General features: G+C 57.1%; 1 protein-coding gene across 7 annotated transcripts in view; it reads right to left on the bottom strand.

The window, feature by feature from the left end:
- R3HCC1L (R3H domain and coiled-coil containing 1 like) overlaps positions 1-20,308 on the bottom strand; it is a 41,995-nt gene that overhangs the window by 11,624 nt on the left and 10,063 nt on the right. For 4 of the 7 annotated variants that reach the window (XM_038409323.2, XM_038409327.2, XM_038409321.2 and 1 more), the window contains one exon: positions 7,057-9,560. In XM_038409323.2, coding sequence (XP_038265251.1) covers positions 7,057-9,546 — 2,490 coding nt within the window. In that variant the 5' untranslated portion in view covers positions 9,547-9,560. Of the gene's footprint in view, positions 1-1,201; positions 1,915-4,757; positions 4,953-7,056; positions 9,561-20,308 lie in introns of those variants that run through there. The other 3 variants (XM_043519392.1, XM_038409329.2, XM_038409330.2) reach the window with 3 other exon arrangements.

The following is a 20,308-nucleotide window of genomic DNA, read 5'->3' as shown; positions in this document are numbered from 1 at the left end:
CAGTGAACAGCATCACGTGTGTGCATCAGGCCATGTGGCCAAGGCGGAGAAGGCAAGTTCTGATTGATGTCTTGAAGGATGGTCACCTGATGTGGAGACCCTGAACTGGCGGAAGAGAAGACCTTTTTCCCTAGAAGGTCAAGTAGCTTGTGTCCCTTCTCAGAGGAAGTAGCCTTTGGGTGCCATTGCTTGGACCACTCTTAGCCACCAAAGAACTAGGCTGGGAGTGACCAACAAAAACTCCCCCTTGGGCAGAACAAAGCAGGGCTCCTCAGCCCTCGTAGGGGCGGGAGCAGAAGAAACAGGAGTGTGCCCACAATGGCCAAGGCCACTCCACTGGGAGCAGAAGGCTGCAGAATGCCTAGTAAGTTGTGCTGGAGCTCCTGGGCTCCCTCAGGCACAACCTGTAGCTCTGCAGCCCCCCCCCCCCCCCAAGCATGAGCTCTGGGTATTACGCCTGGCAGAGTCAGAGCGATGGAGTAACCAACTCCCCCAGGGAGGACAACGAGATTGCTGGCTACCTGCCGAATATGCTGACGAGGCCAGTTCTGGATGGCCAGGTGTAACAATGCTGGTTCTGGCGGGCACAACTGAGTGTGCCAAGTCAGGACAAATTGCTTCAAGCAGGGCAGTCACAGCCCAAAGCTGTGGTTTCTATGCACACCAAGGCAAACCAAACCAGCCAAACAGAGAGGACTTCAGTCTCACCCCACTGGCTAACCACAAGTCACACAAGCAATTCCCTTAGACACTCCAGTTTCCCAGTATACCCACCAGTGCCACTCGTTTGGGGACAAATGGTTATGAAAACCAATACCCTAGTAAAAGAAAAAAGGTTCTCTCGATCCCAAAGGTCCAAGTCCCAGACCCAGGTCAATATCAAATCAGATCTTACCCACAAATCACACTATTGCCAAACCATTAGAATCTACAATCTAAAGGTTTATTCGTAAAAGGAAAGGTTTCAGAGTAGCAGCCGTGTTAGTCTGTATTCGCAAAAAGAAAAGGAGTACTTGTGGCACCTTAGAGACTAACAAATTTATTAGAGCATAAGCTTTCGTGAGCTACAGCTCACTTCATCGGATGCATTTGGTGGAAAAAACAGAGATGCATCCGATGAAGTGAGCTGTAGCTCACGAAAGCTTATGCTCTAATAAATTTGTTAGTCTCTAAGGTGCCACAAGTACTCCTTTTCTTTTTTCGTAAAAGGAAAGAAATATAGATGAGAGCCAGAATTGGTTAAATGCAATCAATGACATGCAGTAATGGAAAAATTCTTGGTTCAGGCTTGCAGCAGTGATGAAATAAACGGCAGATTCAAATCAAGTCTCTGGAGAACATCCACAGCTGGGATGGGTCTTTCAGTCCTTGGTTCAAAGCTTCAGGGTAGCAAAGTCCCTCTGGAGGTAAGAAGCCGGATTGAAGACAAGTGGAGGAGCTGCAGCAGCTTTTTATAGTCTCTTGCCATGTGGTCTTTCTTTGTTCCAAAGACAAGCTGTCCATCACACGGCCTGGAAAACCCTCAGAGTGCTGTCCATAGGCAGGTCCCTGCATACCTTGCTGAGTCACAAGGTGTATCTGCCTTCTCTCAATGGGTCAGTTGCTTCGCTGATGGTCCTTAATGGGCCATCAAGCAGGCTAGGCAGAGCTGACACCAACTTATCTGGGGTGTCACCCAGAAGTATACGTCACGGAGTCCCTAGGAAATGCTCTCGAACTGCTCCCCACGAAGCCAGGCAGGACTCTGGGGAAATCTCCTTTCTATGAGCAGACTGTCCTCCACCTTCCTGGGTCTGACCTCCGAGCATTCAGCATCCCCTGCCCCTCCGTGCGCTTCCCTCAATAAGTCCATCCAGGCAAGGTCCTGGGGAAGCCAGAGGATCCTGCACCCCAACTTCGCAGTCAGACGGGACTCTCAGCCAGCCAGTAAAACAGAAGGTTTATTAGACGACAGGAACATGGTCTAACACAGAGCTTGTAGGTGCAGAGAACAGGACCCCTCAGCTGGGTCCATTTTGGGGGGCAATGAGCCAGACAACCCCGTCTGCACTTCACTCCATGTCCCCAGTCAGCCCCAAACAAACTCTCTCCAGCCCCTCCTCCTCTGGGCTTTGTCCCTTTCCCAGGCCAGGAGGGCACCTGATTCCTTTGCTCTCCAACCCTTTACCTCTCACCTTGCAGGGGGGAAGGGCCAGGCATCAGTGGCCAGGAAACAAGGTTTCAGCCATTCTCTGTGTCCAGACCCCTGCACACACCCACCCTCTAGGGCTCTGCAACGATCATACACCCTTATCCCACCACCTAGATACTTAAGAACTGCATGGGGGAAACTGAGGCACCCACACAGTATTCAGAGGAAATATTAAGAACAGTCCCGCTTCGTCACATTTCTCCCCCCTTCGAGACCAAACTGAGCAGGGTCTCTTTAGCTGGTGACCTGGGGAAGTTCGAAGCCACCAAAGCCAGCCATCCAACATCCCATGGATGCCCCAGCATCTTTCCCATTTCTTGGTGGGAGTTACACCAGGCCCTTCCAGTTTCACACCCTCCCTTAGGTCGGGGGTGGTTGCTAGCACTCACATGCCACATGTGGGAAGGTTTATGTGGCCCATGCCTTTTGCCACCCCAAAACTCCCGGGGCACCCCCCCACTATTCAGAGGAAACAAAAACAATCCCGCTTCGTCATAGCATAGCACAAGTTTGAACTACAGACAGTATAGAGCCAATATTCATAACTTCAACTACAAAAATGATACATGCACACAGATCGCATAATCATAACCAGCAAACCATAACCTTGTCTTAAACACATCATTTGACACCCTTTAAACTAGATTTGGTGCCACTACAGGAACTTGGTTGCAACGATGATCTATACAGTCCCAGATTATGTCAATAACGTCACACCTGTTTACCTGGAGAGAAGACAATGGACAGAGGTGGGACTTGGGGCCGGTGACATCAGATGCCCAGCTGGGAAGCAGGGGGGCTCTGGGCTAGAGGGAGGGAGCAGGCAGAGCCCAACTGGATGCCGGGGAGACTTGAATGTGCTGTGCGGAGGGAGGCCAAGCCTGGGCAGAGAGCCAGACAACCACGTCTGCACTTCACTCCATGTCCCCAGCCAGCCCCAAACTGAAACTCTCTCCAGCCCCCCCTCCTCTGGACTTTGTCCCTTTCCCGGGCCAGGAGGGCACCTGATCCCTTTGCTCTCCAACCCTTTACCTCTCACCTTGCAGGGGGGAAGAGCCCAGGCCAACAGTTGCCAAGAAACAGGGTGTCGGCCATTCTCTGTGTCCAGACCCCTGCACACACCTGCCCTCTAGGGCTCTGCAACGATCATACACCCTTATCCCACCCCCTAGATACTTAAGAACTGCCTAGGGGAAACTGAGGCACCCCCACAATATTCAGAGGAAACATTAAGAACAGTCCCGTTTCATCACAAGAGGTTTTTATGGTCAGGCTTGACAAAGCCCTGGTTGGGATGATTTAGTTGGGGATTGGTCCTGCTTTGAGCAGGGGGTTGGACTAGATGACCTCCTGAGGTCCTTTCCAACCCTGATATTCTATGATTCTAAGCGCGGCCAACAGATACGCTTGCAAAAAATTCCGGACTCAGGTGCATGGTGCACACGCCTATCCCATGTGTGCTACATAGCTAGGAGCCATCACTTGAAGAATGTGAATTTTTAAGAGCCCAGAAAACTAATGAAGTTAGTGCTGCCCTGAGAACTTGTGCTGGAAATCTGGGGACAGACATGTGTATTTTGCATAAAAAAGAAAAAGGCTGAATTATCACTTTAAATAGGATAGAACCTTAACGACATCTTAGCCACAACATTCACACTCCTCACTGCACAGCCGCCTCTTTCCCGCAGGCAAAGGGGCCTAACAACAGAGGAAGCCCAGGTGTCCCCACTAACAGGCTCTTCAGCGAAGTATGAATCTTTAAGGCGCTCTATTTCCATCCTGCCCGCAACGCTGCCTCCCCAGAGTCCCTGCAAACGCTGCCCAGCTGCTCTCAGGGAGTCCCAGCACAGGGCATTGTGGGATGCCATCCTGGGACCAAGAGGGGGAACGTTTCATGAAAAGGCTAAACCCACATTGCTGTGCTGACTGCCCTCGTGGACGGCGGGAACGCAGACAGCAGCACACCCAGGTCCCCACTGGTCCATCTTCACAGGGCTGCAGCTAACGGCTCTGCCAGAGACCCTCCCTGCTGCTCCGCAGCCACCCAGCAACCCTGGACCAAGCCACACAGATTTCAACTCCAGCAACCCAGGCACAGTTTCATCTCCCCCACACCCACACAGTACCTGAGCACCCTCTCCCTGATGTTACAGTGATACCTCCCCCAGCCCCATCCAGACACATCCGCCCCCGCCACACACAACCTACCTCCAACCCACCCGCAGGCCTGACTGCGGGGGTGAGCACAACCCTCGGGAGACAGCGTGCTGCAAGCTCTGTACTCACAGCTGCTGGTGCTTTGCCCTGGCAGGCCGTCCCTCCCCCGAGCCCACACGAGTGCACACTCAGGCTGGTCTACACTGTCCATGTGCTGATTTAGCTGTCGGCCAGGCAGTGATTCTGCACTGGTACCATCACAAGCTGACTCCTGCCTGCAACGAGCCCCATCGCCCACTGGTTACATTTTCAAACAAGCACCTCTGTGTTTCTCCCAAGCTGCTCCCTGTGCATGTCCCCAAAACCTCTCACAACCCTCCTTTGCAATGAAGCCTACAAAACACTTAACAAGGTTAGGACGTGCTGACTGCCCCGCCCAATCCTGTCTCATTGCTTCCTGGATGCCCCCATCTGTCTGTCTCCAGCTGCTGACTGGTCTCGTACTCGACTGGATGCTTGCTGGGGAAGGCACCGTCTTTGTTCTGTCTGTGCAGCGTCTAGCAGAGCGGGGTCCCAGTCTGTGGCCGGGCTCCTAGGCACTACAGTAATGTAGATGAATAATAATCAGAATATTGCTAGGAAGGTGCTCGGACTGGGATAGCTTAGTCTGTATATTGATGGCAATCCACTGCACAGATACCAACACCATTACAGGGTAACCAAACCCACAACAGGGGCCTGTATGGCTCTAACTGGACTGGCCTCAGGCTGATAACAGCAAAGCGGCATGACCACTGCGTGCAGCCCTGCCCGTACACGCAGGCAGATTAAAATAAAGAACAAACTTAGAAATCAGAAAATAAACAGCAGGAGAAGGAAGTTCCAGATGCTTCCCGTTACCGTGCAGCAGCAATGCTAGGGTGGTAAAGCTAGGGAATGCAGAGGTTAAGCTGAACTCTTGCTTCACCTTAACTCTGCCCCTTGCACAAACACACTGCAATGCAGTCTATGGTTACGTGGGCACACAGTACTGTATCTGTGTCACCCCCACACGTGATACATCAGGCAGACAATCAGGTGTGCTGCAATTCACAGACGTCTGCTTCTTCAGCAGCACCAAGGTCTTTCCTAGCCCAGATTAGATTCTCTTCTCTGTATAAAATGGCCAGAACAAGTTCAGTGGAGACATGAACAGTGGCATAAGTGGCAAAGCAGCGGGACTTGCTCTGAAGACAAACCAAGGGGCCAATGGGGCTCTGGCAAGACCAGCAACTAAGAGCAGAGCGTAAGGAAGCAAGGATGACAGCTACACACACTTGTGAGCATCCCCCACCAGTGCGGGCAAGTTACACGTGGCTGAAAAGCCACCCCGCAGCACGAGTCCCACTGACCCCAGACGAATAGCTCGTATCCCCGTTCCCATCCCCCTGAATTTAGCCCACATCTTTGGGAGGAGTCAAAAGTGCCTCCCTCAGGGCTGGGGCTGGCCCGCCAAGCACTGCAGTTCTGAGAGGGGTTTTACTTCAGCACACATACGCACATGAATTAAACCATGTTAAATCTGAAACTGCTTCCTGCCGACGCTCTCTGTGGAGCTGTAACAGCTGATGTTATCCCACGGTTTGGAGGGTTTATTAGCTAACCCCTCGGTAATGAAGCTGTTTAGTTAATTTCAGCCCTTCATAGACACTAGAATGAGCCTGCCGCTCAGACGGTACTTGGGAACCAGGCTGGACATTCATTTGAACAAGATTAGGCCTGTTTGTTATTTTAGGAACATTAATGTCATTCTGCAGATTACCGGTTTCAAACTATTGCTTTAAAATGTAATAATGGATTTCCAGCTTCACAGCGAAAGCTGAACTTTCCTCCTCAGCCAACAGGAAAACTGCTTCCTAGTGCTACCCAGCTCATTGCAGTAAATTTAGCCCCGTGCTTACAGGAAGATATGGTAATGAACCACAACTGATTAAGAAGCTGTCGTTTCCCTGAAACTTCACGTTGCTCTTTCAATGGGAAGCCATATGTCTCAGCCTATTTCTTTATTACAAGTCTGTTTCACGAGGGCGCAGTTGCAGCATGTGGCATTCACGCACCTTTTCCTGGCAAGTGTTATAAATGAAAAGCATTTCCCTCCCTTTCCCTCTCTCTCAGGATGACCCAGGGACTGCCAGTCGGGCCCATCTCCCAGTGACCAGGCCCAGACACTGCAGAGGCAGGCGGGGCAACCACAATAGAACCCAGCCACTGGAAGTTTCTCTCCAGCCTCTGGCAGGGAGTGGGTGGCTCTGGCCCTGCATCAGACAGGTTTGGGCCCTTTGATGTTTTCGTGGCCGAGGAGAACATCCAGAGTTACAGGGGAAAATAGATCCCTTTCCTGATCCCCCAGCCACTTGTGCCGGCAGTGAAGCCAGCAGCTGTGCGTTCCACAGACTAGCTGCACCCTGCCTAACAAAGTGCTGATCGATCAGGGTGACATTCATGTTGTTCAGTTTCACCACCAAGCACGAGGACGAGGCCACATGTGCACAGGGGGCTGCAGGGAACTGGGCTCTCAGCATGGTCTATGGTATCATTTGAGGCCCGGGTTGGGGTACAGACCGTTCCTGCAGCACCAAAGCAGCCTGACCGGACACGTCAGGAGCTGTTCCCCACCCCGTACATCCAAGCACTGGCAGCGAGGGCCTGGCATGAGCCCAGGAACATACCTCTTCCAGCAAGCGCTGGTCCAGGCAGTCTCCATCGGCGTTAAACAGCGAGTCCCAGCTCCCTTCTGCCGCAGCACTGCTGTCGCTCCGGGCTCCGGCACTTGGCTGCTCAGGCACTTCTGTGTTGCTGTCCCAGCAGGACATACTGCCTTGGCTCACACCACTGTCATCCTCCCCTGCCGTCCCAGGCTCTCCATCAGCTCGCAAGCCATGCAACGGCCTCGCCACCCCGCCTGGACAGTCCAGCTCCTCAGCCAGGCTCCCTGCCGAGCAGCTGCCCGGGATCTCCAGAGACCGGCTGTGCTCCCTGCTCTCATAAGCTGGTGAGTGCTTGGTGTCCCCCATTGCACAGCGGCCTGAGCCCCAGGGCATCTCCTCCCCACACAGTGGTGCGCTGCCTCTGGCCTTGTCCACACGCTCCGGTAGGGCCCCAGTGCCAGAGTCTGTCCTATGGGCTGTGCTGCGCGCTCTCACCCCGGCACGCTCAGACATGCCTCCCACCTGCCCACACCCCTGCTCTGGACAGACAGCAGTGCTCCCCACCTTGCTGTCAGACACGCTGCCTGCCCTCCCACACGGCTGATCTGCGGCACCCTCCCCTCTGAGCTCGCACGCGCTCCCTGCACTCTCCCCGCTCGGATCTGCGGCACCCTCCCCTCTGAGCTCGCACGCGCTCCCTGCACTCTCCCCGCTCGGATCTGCGGCACCCTCCCCTGCAAGCTCACACGGGCTTCCTGCACTCTCCCTGCTCAGATCTGCGGCACCCTCCCCTGTGAGCTCGCACACGCTTCCTGTGCTCTCCCGGCTTGGATCTGCGGCACCCTCCCCTGTGAGCTCGCACACGCTTCCTGTGCTCTCCCGGCTTGGATCTGCGGCACCCTCCCCTGTGAGCTCGCACACGCTTCCTGTGCTCTCCCGGCTTGGATCTGCGGCACCCTCCCCTCTGAGCTCGCACGCGCTCCCTGCACTCTCCCCGCTCGGATCTGCGGCACCCTCCCCTGCAAGCTCACACGGGCTTCCTGCACTCTCCCTGCTCAGATCTGCGGCACCCTCCCCTGTGAGCTCGCACACGCTTCCTGTGCTCTCCCGGCTTGGATCTGCGGCACCCTCCCCTGTGAGCTCGCACACGCTTCCTGTGCTCTCCCGGCTTGGATCTGCGGCACCCTCCCCTCTGAGCTCGCACACGCTTCTTGCGCTCTCCCGGCTTGGATCTGCGGCACCCTCCCCTGTAAGCTCGCACGCGCTTCCTGCACTCTCCCTGCTCGGATCTGCGGCACCCTCCCCTGTGAGCTCGCACATGCTTCCTGTGCTCTCCCGGCTTGGATCTGCGGCACCCTCCCCTGTGAGCTCGCACACGCTTCCTGTGCTCTCCCGGTTTGGATCTGCAGCACCCTCCCCTGTAAGCTCGCACGCGCTTCCTGCACTCTCCCTGCTCGGATCTGCAGCACCCTCCCCTCTGAACTCACACACGCTTCCTGTGCTCTCCCCGCTCTGATCTGCGGTACCCTCCCCTCTGAGCTCGCACGCGCTTCCTGCTCTCTCCCTGCTCTGATCTGCGGCACCCTCCACTCTGAGCTCGCACGCGCTTCCTGCACTCTCCCTGCTCGGATCTGCGGCACCCTCCCCTGTAAGCTCACGCACACTTCCTGTGCTCTCCCCGCTCTGATCTGCAGTACCCTCCCCTCTGAGCTCGCACACGCTTCCTGCACTCTCCCCGCTCGGAGCTGGGATGCTCTTGCCTGCACATTCAGATGCGCCACGTGTGCTCCCCGCTGCCTGCTCTGATATTTCATCACTGCTCTCATTCCTAGGCTGAGAGGCAGAGTCTAGCCAGGCCAGTGGCCCCCCACGCCTCTGCTCCTGTGCATGCTCCTCCCCTCCATGTGGTGGCACAAGCAGGGGACTAGATGTTTCCACCAACAGATGGGAACAAGGTCCAGTACCTGTTCTTGAATCCCAGCACCTTGGGCTTAGCTCCCTGAGCCCTGGCTTGCTGGGCACCTGCTCCTCACTGCCCCCTGGCCGAGCGGGAGCCTGATCCAGGCGGGGCTCCTGAGGGCTGGGCTGTTCACTGTGGAGGTTTGTTTCCAGCCGCCCACACGGCTGCTCCTCTGGGGCCAGATGGTTTTGTTGGCATGTGTGATGCTGATCCCAGCCCTCAGCAGAGGCTCCTTGGGACTGCCCTGGAGCGCTGCCCCGTTTGCTGTCCCCCAGGGGTGTGCGCTTCCTTGTTTTCCCCTCTGACCTCCTCCTCTCTCTGGCCACGTGCTTGTGGGCTCCAGTGCTGGGGCTCTGCCTCTCGCAGCTGCCTTTGGCACCGTCCTTCTGCAGCACGTAGTGGTTTTCCTCCTCCCTCTGGCTCCCCATGGTCCACGCACCACTGGCAGCGCCTGCTCCTTGGGCTGCCATCTCCCGTCGTGCTTTGGGCACATAGAGGGCCATGTCAGGCTTCCTGGGCCGGACCCGGCTCTTCTCCCGCTCCTGCTGCATGGTGCCACCTCCACCTGCCAAGGAGAGAAAGCATTAATTCATTGCCAAGGCAGCAATGCTACAGGACACCTGGGCTGGGCTGATGGGACCCTCAGGCCAAGCTGCACAGGCTGTTGGGGGCCTGGGACAAAATCCGAAACTAAGGATTTTCCAACCCATTGCCATGGAGAAAAAAGGGGCCCTGGGGAGGGGGCTGGAAGGACAGCCTGCCCTGCACTCACCCCGCAGCAGCAGCTCCTGTCCCACGGGCGGGGCCCTACTGCCCTTCCCTCACCATAGGGTTCCTGTGCACCAGGCTGAATTGGAGTGAGTGGCGCTGCAACCCTACAAGCCAGGTCTCTACACTGCTCACTCTGCTAACTCCATGGGCTCCAGGGCCTCCGACAAACTATCCCTCCCCTCCCAGGCAGCCCAGCCCACAGGATCCAGTGGGACAGCCCCATAGCTAGGTCCTGCTGCTGAGCTTGCAGCAAGGGCAAGCCAGTTACAGCCCCGCAGACAGGAACGTGCCCCAAGGGGCATAACCTCACAAAAGATCTTCTGTCCTGGAGGACAGCAGCTCGCTGGGCCTTTCCGGCCACAGCCCTGCTCCCTGCCTGCCCTCGCTGCACGGCACCAGCACCAAGGCTCCCTCCTGCACTTCGTCACCCCCACTTCTCCTCCGGCCTCCAATTGCTCTACCGCCTTGAGCGATCTCAGAGCATCCAGCATACAAAGGGGTGGGGGGGTCCCTACAGCTGTAAGCTCCTCTGCACGAGAGAGTGTGAGTGTGTGTGCACCCACGTATGCAGAGCCCACCACGAGGCCATGTGCACCCACACACGCACAGCCTCTATCTCAACTGCGGTTTCTGGATGCTACTGAAATACACCAAGCCACCACTACAGTTCTGGCCAGCCTGGCTGCACAGGACACTCCAGTGGAGAAGGCCTCAGTGCTTAATTTGTGACAGGGCTTGCCAGGGGAGAGCCCTGGTGTCTCCGGGCCTTGGCAGGGCCAGACCCTGGCCCCTCTGGGCTTTGCCACCTCATTTATAAAGTAAACAAATGGCCAGAGCCCCGGCCCCTCTTTCATGACACTTGACACACTGGATCACCCAGCACGGTGCCCAGGCCAGCGTCCATAGGGGACACAGCGCACAGACCACAGTGCCAAACACTCACCCCAGTGCTAAGGCGACTCTGACCTCAGGAAAGGAGGGACCGTGGTGCCCCAAGCAAGGCTCGTTAATACACCCACCCTGCCTCCAGTAAACACAGACCGGCTACGACATACTGCCCCACAGGGAACGTGACACTGCGCCAAGATGGGGCCAGCACCCCAGTGAGCCCTTCCTAGCCCAGCTCCCGACTTGGTAACACCACAGCCTGCAGCTCACTGTAACAGCCAACACGAAACCCTGCAGGCGGATTTCCGAGGGGCTCAGACCCACCGGCCCCGATACTCAGCACTTCGCACTGTCAGTCCACTACTTTCCTGGAGGTTTTTAAGCAGCGGAACGTTGCCTCCATCACTGCCCAGGCCTGCGTGTGCAGAGCCACCTGCAGACAATCACTACTGAGCTCTGCCAGGGCAGCCCTGCCTGCAGAACGGGCTCATGAGGGGCCGGGCATGCAGCTGCGCCCAAACAGTGACAGGAGAATGGCGTGCGGGGTTCCCCGTGGCCTGAGCCAGCTAGGTTACAGGTCTGTGCTTGGAGAGCCACCGTAAGACAATCATAAGAACATAAAAACAGCCACATTGGGTCAGCCCAAAGGTCCATCTCGCCCAAGATCCTGTCTTCCGACAGTGGCCAATGCCAGATGCCCCAGACGGAAAGAACAGACCAGGTAACATCCAGTGACCCATCCCATGTCACCTGTTCCCAGCTTCTGGCAGACAGAGGCTCGGGACACCATCAGTACTGAGTTCTGCAGCCTACAGCTCACCAGCGGCAGAACGGGCTTACGAGGGGCTGGGAATGCAGCCGCGCCCAGACAGCGGCAGGAGAATGGTGTGTGGGGCTCCCCGTGGCTTAGCAGCTCCACAGCTCATCTCCAACGTACGAGGGTGGTTTCCTACCTGCCAGCCCCACTTCTCCGCCTGGGGCCAAGAGTTCGCTCTCAGGGCTTGGCCCCAGCGATAACAGCTCTGCCTCTGTCCCCAAACACCTGTGCGGCCCCACTGCCTGCAGCGAGCACAGCCAGGCGTCACTGACAGGCTCCAGCACTGGGGCTCAGGCCAAGGAGGGAGAGATTGGCTGGGCTAAGGAGCAAAAAGCAGGAAAGCATTATTAATGCCATTAAGGTGAGAGACAGCCCCAAACCCCCAATCAGCAGAGACAACCCCCTACCTGGGGGCAGCTCTGCCGAGTAGGAGGCGCCAGGTTTTTAGTCACTGTTCAGAGCAGGACCAGCTAAGGACACAGCTGTCCTACTGACACCATGTACATGGAGAGTCTCCTGTAGACATCAGCTCTGCTGCTACCACGGCCCTGCAGATGGTCTCGCAGAGCCAAACATCGCCGGGACATGTGAAGGTGCGCTTACGGAAGCACATTCTAATAGCTTATTATTCAGGGTTTGTATTTGCTGGCCTGGCCTGGCGCCATCCCTCACTGAGGACTAGCCTCTTGCCTGGGTTAAACACTATCTCTGTTTTATTGGGCACCTGTTACCAACCTTTTGAGAGCACTTGGTGCCGTAACAGCAGCAGGGCAGTCAAGCTGGCCTGTGTGCAAAGCCCATCTGACATTTGGGGAGTGGGCTTCTTCTTCCCCTTCACAGAACGCAAGAAAGGCTGAAAGGGCTTTGTTGAGACTGGCCTTCCTCTCTCCACCACAGCAGCACCCCTGCTCAGAGACAGCGCCCGGCTCAGCCCAGCAAGGAGGGGTTTAGAACGTTTGGGCAGCAGAACACGGGCTGCCACGGAAGTCCTGCCACAATCCAAGTACAGAGTTTGCTAACTTAGCTAGCAAATCTCTCCGTCTCTCTCACAACCACACAACAAACAACATTTACCGCCCTGTGTAGTTCTTGGAGGCCTTGGAAGAGTCCCAAGTGTGAAAGAGAGGAAAGATGGAGGCCGTTGAGTTGAGACAGGAGAGGAATAAGAGGCAGGAAGAGACAGATGCAGATGAAACCTGACGTGGAGCAGGGAGCTCAGGCACCAAGATTTTCCTTTCAAGAACAAGAGATTCAGTGGAACTGAACATGAAGACTTTTGAAGCTGATACAAGGAAACACACACACGCTTAGCCAGAGGAACTCAGCGCCACCAGGTACCCTGGGGCCAAGCGTGCGGCAGCTCAGCAAAGGAGCAGGTGTGTAATGGGGATGATCAGGGCATTCAATGGGTGACAGACACCAGGCTTCTCACACCTGGCTCTGAAGCAGCAGGTGGGGAGTGTAGAGAGAGGCTGGGCACTAAGCCAGGCTATTTCTACGTAACCATTGGCAGAAGGAATGAACCTGCTCCTGAGAGACAAGCAGAAGTAGAACCACAGAGGGGTCACAGCCCAGTAAGCCCTAGTCTTTGTGCCCAGACAGGGAGCGCCCCCAGACCCTCCACTCCCCACCTCTGTCCACCCCACACAGAGCCAGAGGGAGTCTGGGGCTGCCCCGCCATTGTGCCCGGATGCCCCGGCTCTCCAGCAAACGCATGAAGCTCTCACCAGCACAGCTTGGGATTGCCTTGAGCTGTAGCTCACGAAAGCTTATGCTCTAATAAATTTGTTAGTCTCTAAGGTGCCACAAGTCCTCCTTTTCTTTTTGCGGATACAGACTAACACGGCTGCTACTCTGAAAAGGGAACACACTGCAACCTTTCCTCTCAGGAGCCTCCAGCAGTGCACCCCACCCCCTTCCACAGCCAATCCCTGGCCTACAGAGCCATCCATTAGAGAGGTCAGTGAGTAATTAGCTGGGCTGTAATGAAGCTACATTCATCAGTGCAAGAATCAATTCCCTCTTGAACATCTGCACCTACAAGCCCCTCTCTGGCAGCACCTTCCCTGATCTCTGCCATCTGCAGAGGCAGCACCCAGACACGCTGAGTCTCTGCCCTGCCCCTTAGCCAGGGCATGGTGCCCCACACCAAAGGCAGACTCGGAGATGTGGGGCACAGGTAGGGTTGGCTGCACAGGATGGTGAGCATACACCATACTCCCCTGCCAAGCTAGCACATTCTCTGGTAAACAGGGTGGCAGAGCAATAACCACGTGGCAATCCCACGCGAGGAACAGAGTGCTGCAGAGGAGTCATTTCCCAGCCAGGAAGGGTCACTACCCCATTGTACTGATGGGGAAAATGAGGCAGCCACACGCTGCTGCCAGAGTGATGCCATGGCAGAGCTGGGAGCAAACCCAGGAGTCCCGACTCCCTGTCCTGTGTTCCAACCACTAGCCCACACTGCCTGCAGCTTGGCCACGCAAGGTGGAGGAGCCCTGCTTGCCCACCGCACCTTCCTGGCGGAGATTTATTTTTCATAATCTTTGGCACAAAGAAGCGCCTTGCTATCTGCCAGGCCCCAGCCCCCTATCAATATGCATCAGGCAGTGTTTATGGAGATGGATGGCTCAGGGGTCTGTCCTGTGGTTCGGGGGAAGGGAGCGTGGGGGAGGGGCGTAGCCGTGTGATGAATCACTGCCCACTCTGTTTAGGGGTATTCATCACAGGCCACTGTCAGGTAAATCACTGGAAAAACACCTCTCCAGTAATTAATGTGAAGTGACGGATGGACAGTTCCCGAGCCCATTAATCTGGAACCTCAGAGCCGCCCGAGATTACGAATGTCAGGATGCAGAAACTGCCGGCGGATCAATAGGGCCAGGAATCCATCCAAGGTTCTCATTTCCGAGGCACCTCCGGTGCATTAGGCTCCTTCCCCTGCCCCCCACCCCAACTGAAAACGGGTCCCTCCAGAACCAACAGCAGGCGCCGGGGGGCGGCCCGCTGGCTGAAGAGGGGCAGGAGCCGGGGGGGTGGCCCACTGACAGCTCTGGGCAGGGCCCCAGGCAGCTCCCACCAGGCTCCGGTGCCAGATGGGGGACAGCTCCCAAGGGCTCCTGGCGGGGTCCCCGTCCCCCTTTACATGCAGCACACTGTTCTCTGCCCACCTCTCGTGGCTCCACAGCGAGACCAGAGCAGAACACAGGGAGCCAGTGCCCCAGGTCTGGAGGGAAAGCACAGCTTGGCTGCACGCCTCGGGCCAGCAGTGCCGGGAAGACAGGTGCACACCCACAGCAGGCCAAACCACAGGTGCACTTTGTGGTTGGGCCTCAGCCACGGCCCAATTGTCGGTTAGAAAACGTCCCTGCTGCAGGGCCACCTGTTCCGCCAAATCTCATTCCATCCTGCTGATGGATGGATGGACGGACGACTGCCTGGGGAAAGCAGCGCTTGCAGGCAGCTCCCGTGCAGCCTGTGTGATGCATGGGTCTCTCATGGCTCTCCTCAACCTGCCAGCACTCCAGGCCCCAGGAGATGGAGATACGCTGAGGCACAAACACCAGCCCCGCGGCACAGTCTCGCCCTCCCCCACCCATGCCAGGGGGATCCCCATCCCCATGCAGCGCCCACCAAATGACTGCTCACGGCTCGGTGACTGTTCTGCTGCTGAAAGGTGCCAGGGGCACAGCCCTGCAAGCGGAAGCCCACATGACCCGCCCTGCCCAGCGCTGAGCTGGAGGAAGGGAAGGGAGCTCCATCTCTGGCCTCCACCCACGCCCTTTGAGCTTTTGTCCGGGAGTGCCAGCAAGGGGGCCGTTAGTGCTGGCTCTCCAGCGGGTCTGGGCAGTTGTTACACACTCCACCACCCCTGCAGCAGCCAGAGACCCTGTCCGAGAGCAGAGACCACAAGGCATCGCCCAGGGGTGACAGCAGCTAGCTACGCGGCGGGGAAGGCTCCATGTCCCATTTTAGCGCTGCACAGAATGAAGGCAGCCGGCCCATGGAGGACAGGCCCTGAAGCAGAGGACTAGAAGCCAGCCCCTTTAACATAAGAATGGCCATGCTGCGTCAGACCAAAGGTCCATCAAGCCCAGTATCCTGTCCTCTGAGAGTGGTCAATGGCAGGTGCCCCAAAGAGAATGAACAGACAGATCATCATCAAGTGATCCATCCCGTCAGCCAATCTCAGCTTCTGCCAAACAGAGGCCAGGGACACCATCCCTGCCCATCCTGGCTAATAGCCACTGATGGACCTCTCCCCCATGAATCTATCTAGCTCCCTTTTGAACCCCTGAATGTATATCTTTGTCTAGCCAGAGATACACATGCAGCCAGTGTCATTCGACTGACAGAACGGTCCCTTTCTTTTTATTGACTGCATGAAGTGAACACATCCTGGAAGCTGCTCACAGCCTGGGTAGGTCATTTTTCAGCACCAAGGCATGATTCGTTTTCTTTCCGAGGGGCAGCGCGGCCTTTCTGAAGGGCAGCTCAGGGGAGGCGGCGGTGCTGGGCTTTGCCATGGACTCTGGGGGCTTTCTAAACCAGTGAGTTTTCATGCTGCAGAGTTTACAGGGTAAGTACAGTATATTTCATGTGTACTCTCACTGGACAGGCCCGGCAGGACCTGTCTGCCTGCCCCACGCAGAGGAGTGCACGGCTGTACACCGAGGCCTCCAGAACCGGTGGCATGAGACCCGACAGCACTGGCCAAGCAATGACCTGCACTCATTTCACTAAAGGGGGTATCTGAACAAAGCCACTGCCCAAAGTGGACAGGGATAGGGTTAAGCAGGAAACCTTCACTGTGGCATTGGCCAATCTACAGCATGTCAATGAGCAACATGAATGGTCCAGCTCCAACAGCAGCAGCTTCTCCGAAGGATCGTGAAGCTCTGTTAGCTCAGGGGAAAGCTAAGACCCCCGCAGCACACCCTGCCCCATTACTGCCAAGGGACAATGGGGCAGGGCTCTGGCACACAGCAGCCTCCCTATTCCCTCTGCTCCTCACCCAACGGTGCAGGGACAAAGCATCTGCCAGAGGCTGTCGGGCTAGCACAGCCCTGGCTGTCCTCCCTGGGAACGAGACACGCTCAGCAAGAAACAAGGACAAAGCAGCCAAGGCCCAGCGGAGAACTCCTGAGGGCTCCGAGCTCACTTGCACCCAGGGCAGCCTTCAGCAGGACACCCACAGCCGCCTCTCCACCAGGGCTTCTCCCCACCAGCCCAGCAGCTTCAGAGCCAGAGTGGGAAAAGAGCTGGTCCCCCACCCGGCCTTGAGAAACTCCCTACAGGGCAGACAGGCCAGAAGGGCTCCTCGCCAAGGAGCAGGAAAGTCACTGCACAGCCTCAGTACAGCCACTGCACCTAGCTGCAGCTGGGCTGGTAGCCAAGCTCTCTAGGGAGAATCAGAGCTGGGGGGGCAGCCGGAGCCCCACTTCCAGCACCATCTTCAGTGCGTTATTGTCCTAAAATGCACAGGAAGGGAGCCTGCCTCCCCCGACAGCAGCCTGCTGGGCCCTGCTATTCCAGACCCATCCCCAGCTGCCTTCCCACCATTGCACCGGAAGGCCAAGGCAACAGGGCGGGCAGCACGCTCCCCTCAGCGCTGTACGGCACCGCAGAGCTCTCCTACGGGGCAGGCAGCTGCTTGGAGATTCTGGCCTGGGGACCCCACGCCCTGCTGCTGCCCCATGCTCCTGCGCCAGCATCCTATGGACCAGCCTTCCCCCCAGTCCAGTAGGTCCCTCAGCTGCATGCGGTGGGGCCAGACCCGGCAGCTGGCTAGGGTCAGGCTACTCAGCTGCCGAGCTCCAGGTCACTGACTGCCCACGTCTGCCTTTCTCAAGACCCAATTCTGCACACAGTCACCCTTCCTGAGAGCTGGGAGGCAGAGGGGAGCTGCCAGGACGGGGGACAGGCCTGGAGCCTCCCCCATCAGCAGCGGCTCTTGGCTGGAGCGGCTACATGCAGTCCCAGTCACCTCCAAGGAGAACCGTCCTATTGAGGATTTACGGCCTTCTCAGACGAGCGATTCCCATTCAGCTTGCCTCCCGCTCCCAGGCAGATGGGATCAATTAGCGGGCGCCTGGTGCTGGGAGGAACCTCCCCCCCACCCTGCACCCCTGCCAGCCACCTCTCCATTGGGGCACAGCCTGGCACTCCTCCAGTGCCAGAGACAGCCATATGTCCAGTGGCGTACGGGCATCTGGATAGTTACCAGCTGAGGCCACAGCAGGCCGGCCACAAAGCTCTCTCCTCTCAGCAGATTCCTAGCAGGGACATGGCCAGTCCAGCGAGCATGGGTCATGCTGGCAGCTGGACCACACCACAACTTTGGCACCAATCTCTGGTGCAGCATATGCCAGGAGCAGGGTTGCTCGTTTCAGGGCCAGTCGGGCTCACTGCACAAGGCAGCTCCTAGAGATCCCCAGGAGTGTGGGTGGGACACAGGCAAGCAGAGCCTGCCCGTGCAGGGAATGTGCTGCAGCATGTGGAGGTGCATTTCACAGGGTAACACAGCTCATACCCTCAGCCCATTACACACTCCACCGCACAGCCCTGCCACGCGTCACCACCAACCCATTTCACGCTCTGGGGGCAGGGCAATGGCCCTCAGCTCAGTCTCATTCACACTGCCTGAGCAGGTAACCCCATAGCTCACCCCGTTCGCATCGCCGGTGCCCACCACACAGTATGGAAGCTCCAGCACCAGCTGAGAAAGCTGCCACCAAGAGGAGCCCGAAGAAGCCTCTGTGCTGTGCCCTGCCATGCACAGAAATGCCAGGGCCAGGTGTGCAGCAGAGTCTGTGGGACTCCAGTCCTTGAGGGCAGCACCAGCACGGACTGGCTCTGCCGCTCAGCCAAACACCGAGCAGGGGCCGAGACCTGCCTGGACTCACATCGGTGCATTTCTGCCGGGACATGCCTCGCTAGTGTGCTCCAGTCAGCCAGACTAAGTGATCGAGGACCACCACCTCGGAACAAGGAAGGTGGACTGGCGCTGTGGCAGCCAAAGGCAGTCACATACAGAGCCAGAGGTCGCACCAGCGAAGTCCGGTTGTGCAGAGCCTGGCCTTTAGCCAAAGTCCAGCTCTGCCTGTTGTGCAAAATGACTCAGCAAATCAGCAAAAGCCGGCACGCGCGCCCGGGACAGACTGGGCTGGCTCAGTTCAAAGACCCGGGCCGGGGGCTGCAGGCCTCCGGGTAGGTCACGGGCTGCTGTGACAACCAGCAGGAAGGTTCCAGACGTGGAAGGAAACATGTTTAGGTAAAATAATCAAACTGTGTTTCACCTGGTTAAAGTCGAAGGACGAGGCTACCCCTGCCCAGGACGCTGCTCACACGGGAGAGGAGCATGTGGACTGGAAGGAGCAAGTTTACCCCCATCTCCTGGGGCCCTGTGGCCACTGGACACCACTGGGCCTTCCTCATCCCTGCCAGAGAGGGAACCGACGACATCCCCCCTCCACCAGCACCAGCTAATTCTGACCAGCCTCTGGCACAGGAGCCCGGGCTGCCAGCTGTCGCCCCGCCCCCCACCTTAGGTCCCCTCTCTCGTCTCTCTTTCACTTCTGTGTAGAGTCTGATTTAGCTGGCCGAGGCAACTCCACCTTTGCAACACTGCTGGGAACTTGTGACCACAAAGGCAGCTAAAAGCAAGGCCCAAAACAGCCTGCCGTGGGTACATGTGTGCCAGGTGTCAGCGTGAGGGATCACACTGTGTCTGGGCCCCTGCCCCTCCAGCAGCAAGGCTGATGGGAGTCAGCCCCAGAAACAGAAGCTGCCCTCTTCATCTCAGCTATTGTCTTCTCTCCTCTTTGTGTCCTCCTCTGAGAGGAGAGAGGACTGGACTCCAGCACCAGCAGCTGCTCAGCCCAGCTCAGCTGTTGCCCTGTTCCCCCAGAAGAGCAGCAAATACTATCTAGGAGATAAGACTCTGCAGCTAAAGGGAACAAGGAATATCACGACATCCAAGCCCGACTGATTCTTTCCATGTCGGATGCTTTCACAGTTCTGCCTTCTTTTTCTGTCTCCTCAATAAAAGATTGCAAAGCTGTAATATGCTTGTTACAATACCAGTAAGCCAGCGAGAGCCTGCAACGACCCCCAACCTGTTAACACGGGGCTTTGTTGGGCCCTTTTCACCTCAACAGTCACAGCAGCAGGTGGCCTTGTATCCTGCCTACACCGGCCTACAGCGAGGGCTCAGCTCACGCACCCCAACACCGGTCTCTGCATCGCGGCAGTCATGAGGGCCCCATCCCAGCCCCAGGTGGAGCAGCACCTGGGCTGGCATGCCCTATAGGATGCGACAGGAACATGCACTCTTTCCTACTGAAGGGTGCTGGGGTCAACAGGAGGCACAGAGGGAGATAAATGATGCAGGCCGCGTGCTGGGCATCACAGGGCACGGATCCCAGACTGCTGGATCCACACTTGGTGCACCAGTTCCTGGAAAATTGGAAGTGCCACCCTCCCAGCAGGCTGCCTCGTTTCCTGGCAGGGAGCTGTATTTTTAGCCTTCGAGGTTTCTAGTTCCACTCGATCCATAGATTCCATCAATAGAATAGTTAACCTTAAAGCCTCGACAACAAAATGAAACAGCAACACCTTGGGCAGGAGCGGGAGACGTGCAGACTGGTGCGCCCGTGGTGGCTGGGCTGCAGCAGTGAGCCAGCCAAACCTGGCATCAGAACGCACCTGCCCTATCCCTGGCTAGAGGAGTCGCCCTGCCCTGCCCCCTTCCCCTCCAGTGACTGGGACATGCCTGCCCAGCCTCCCCTCCAGGATTCATGGGCTCCTGCAGGCTGGCAGCAGCACTCAGGGAGCTG

This window comes from Dermochelys coriacea, chromosome 7 (assembly GCF_009764565.3).
Source record: "Dermochelys coriacea isolate rDerCor1 chromosome 7, rDerCor1.pri.v4, whole genome shotgun sequence".
Taxonomy (NCBI): Eukaryota; Metazoa; Chordata; order Testudines; family Dermochelyidae; genus Dermochelys; species Dermochelys coriacea.
This window is presented reverse-complemented; position numbering and strand designations above follow the sequence as displayed.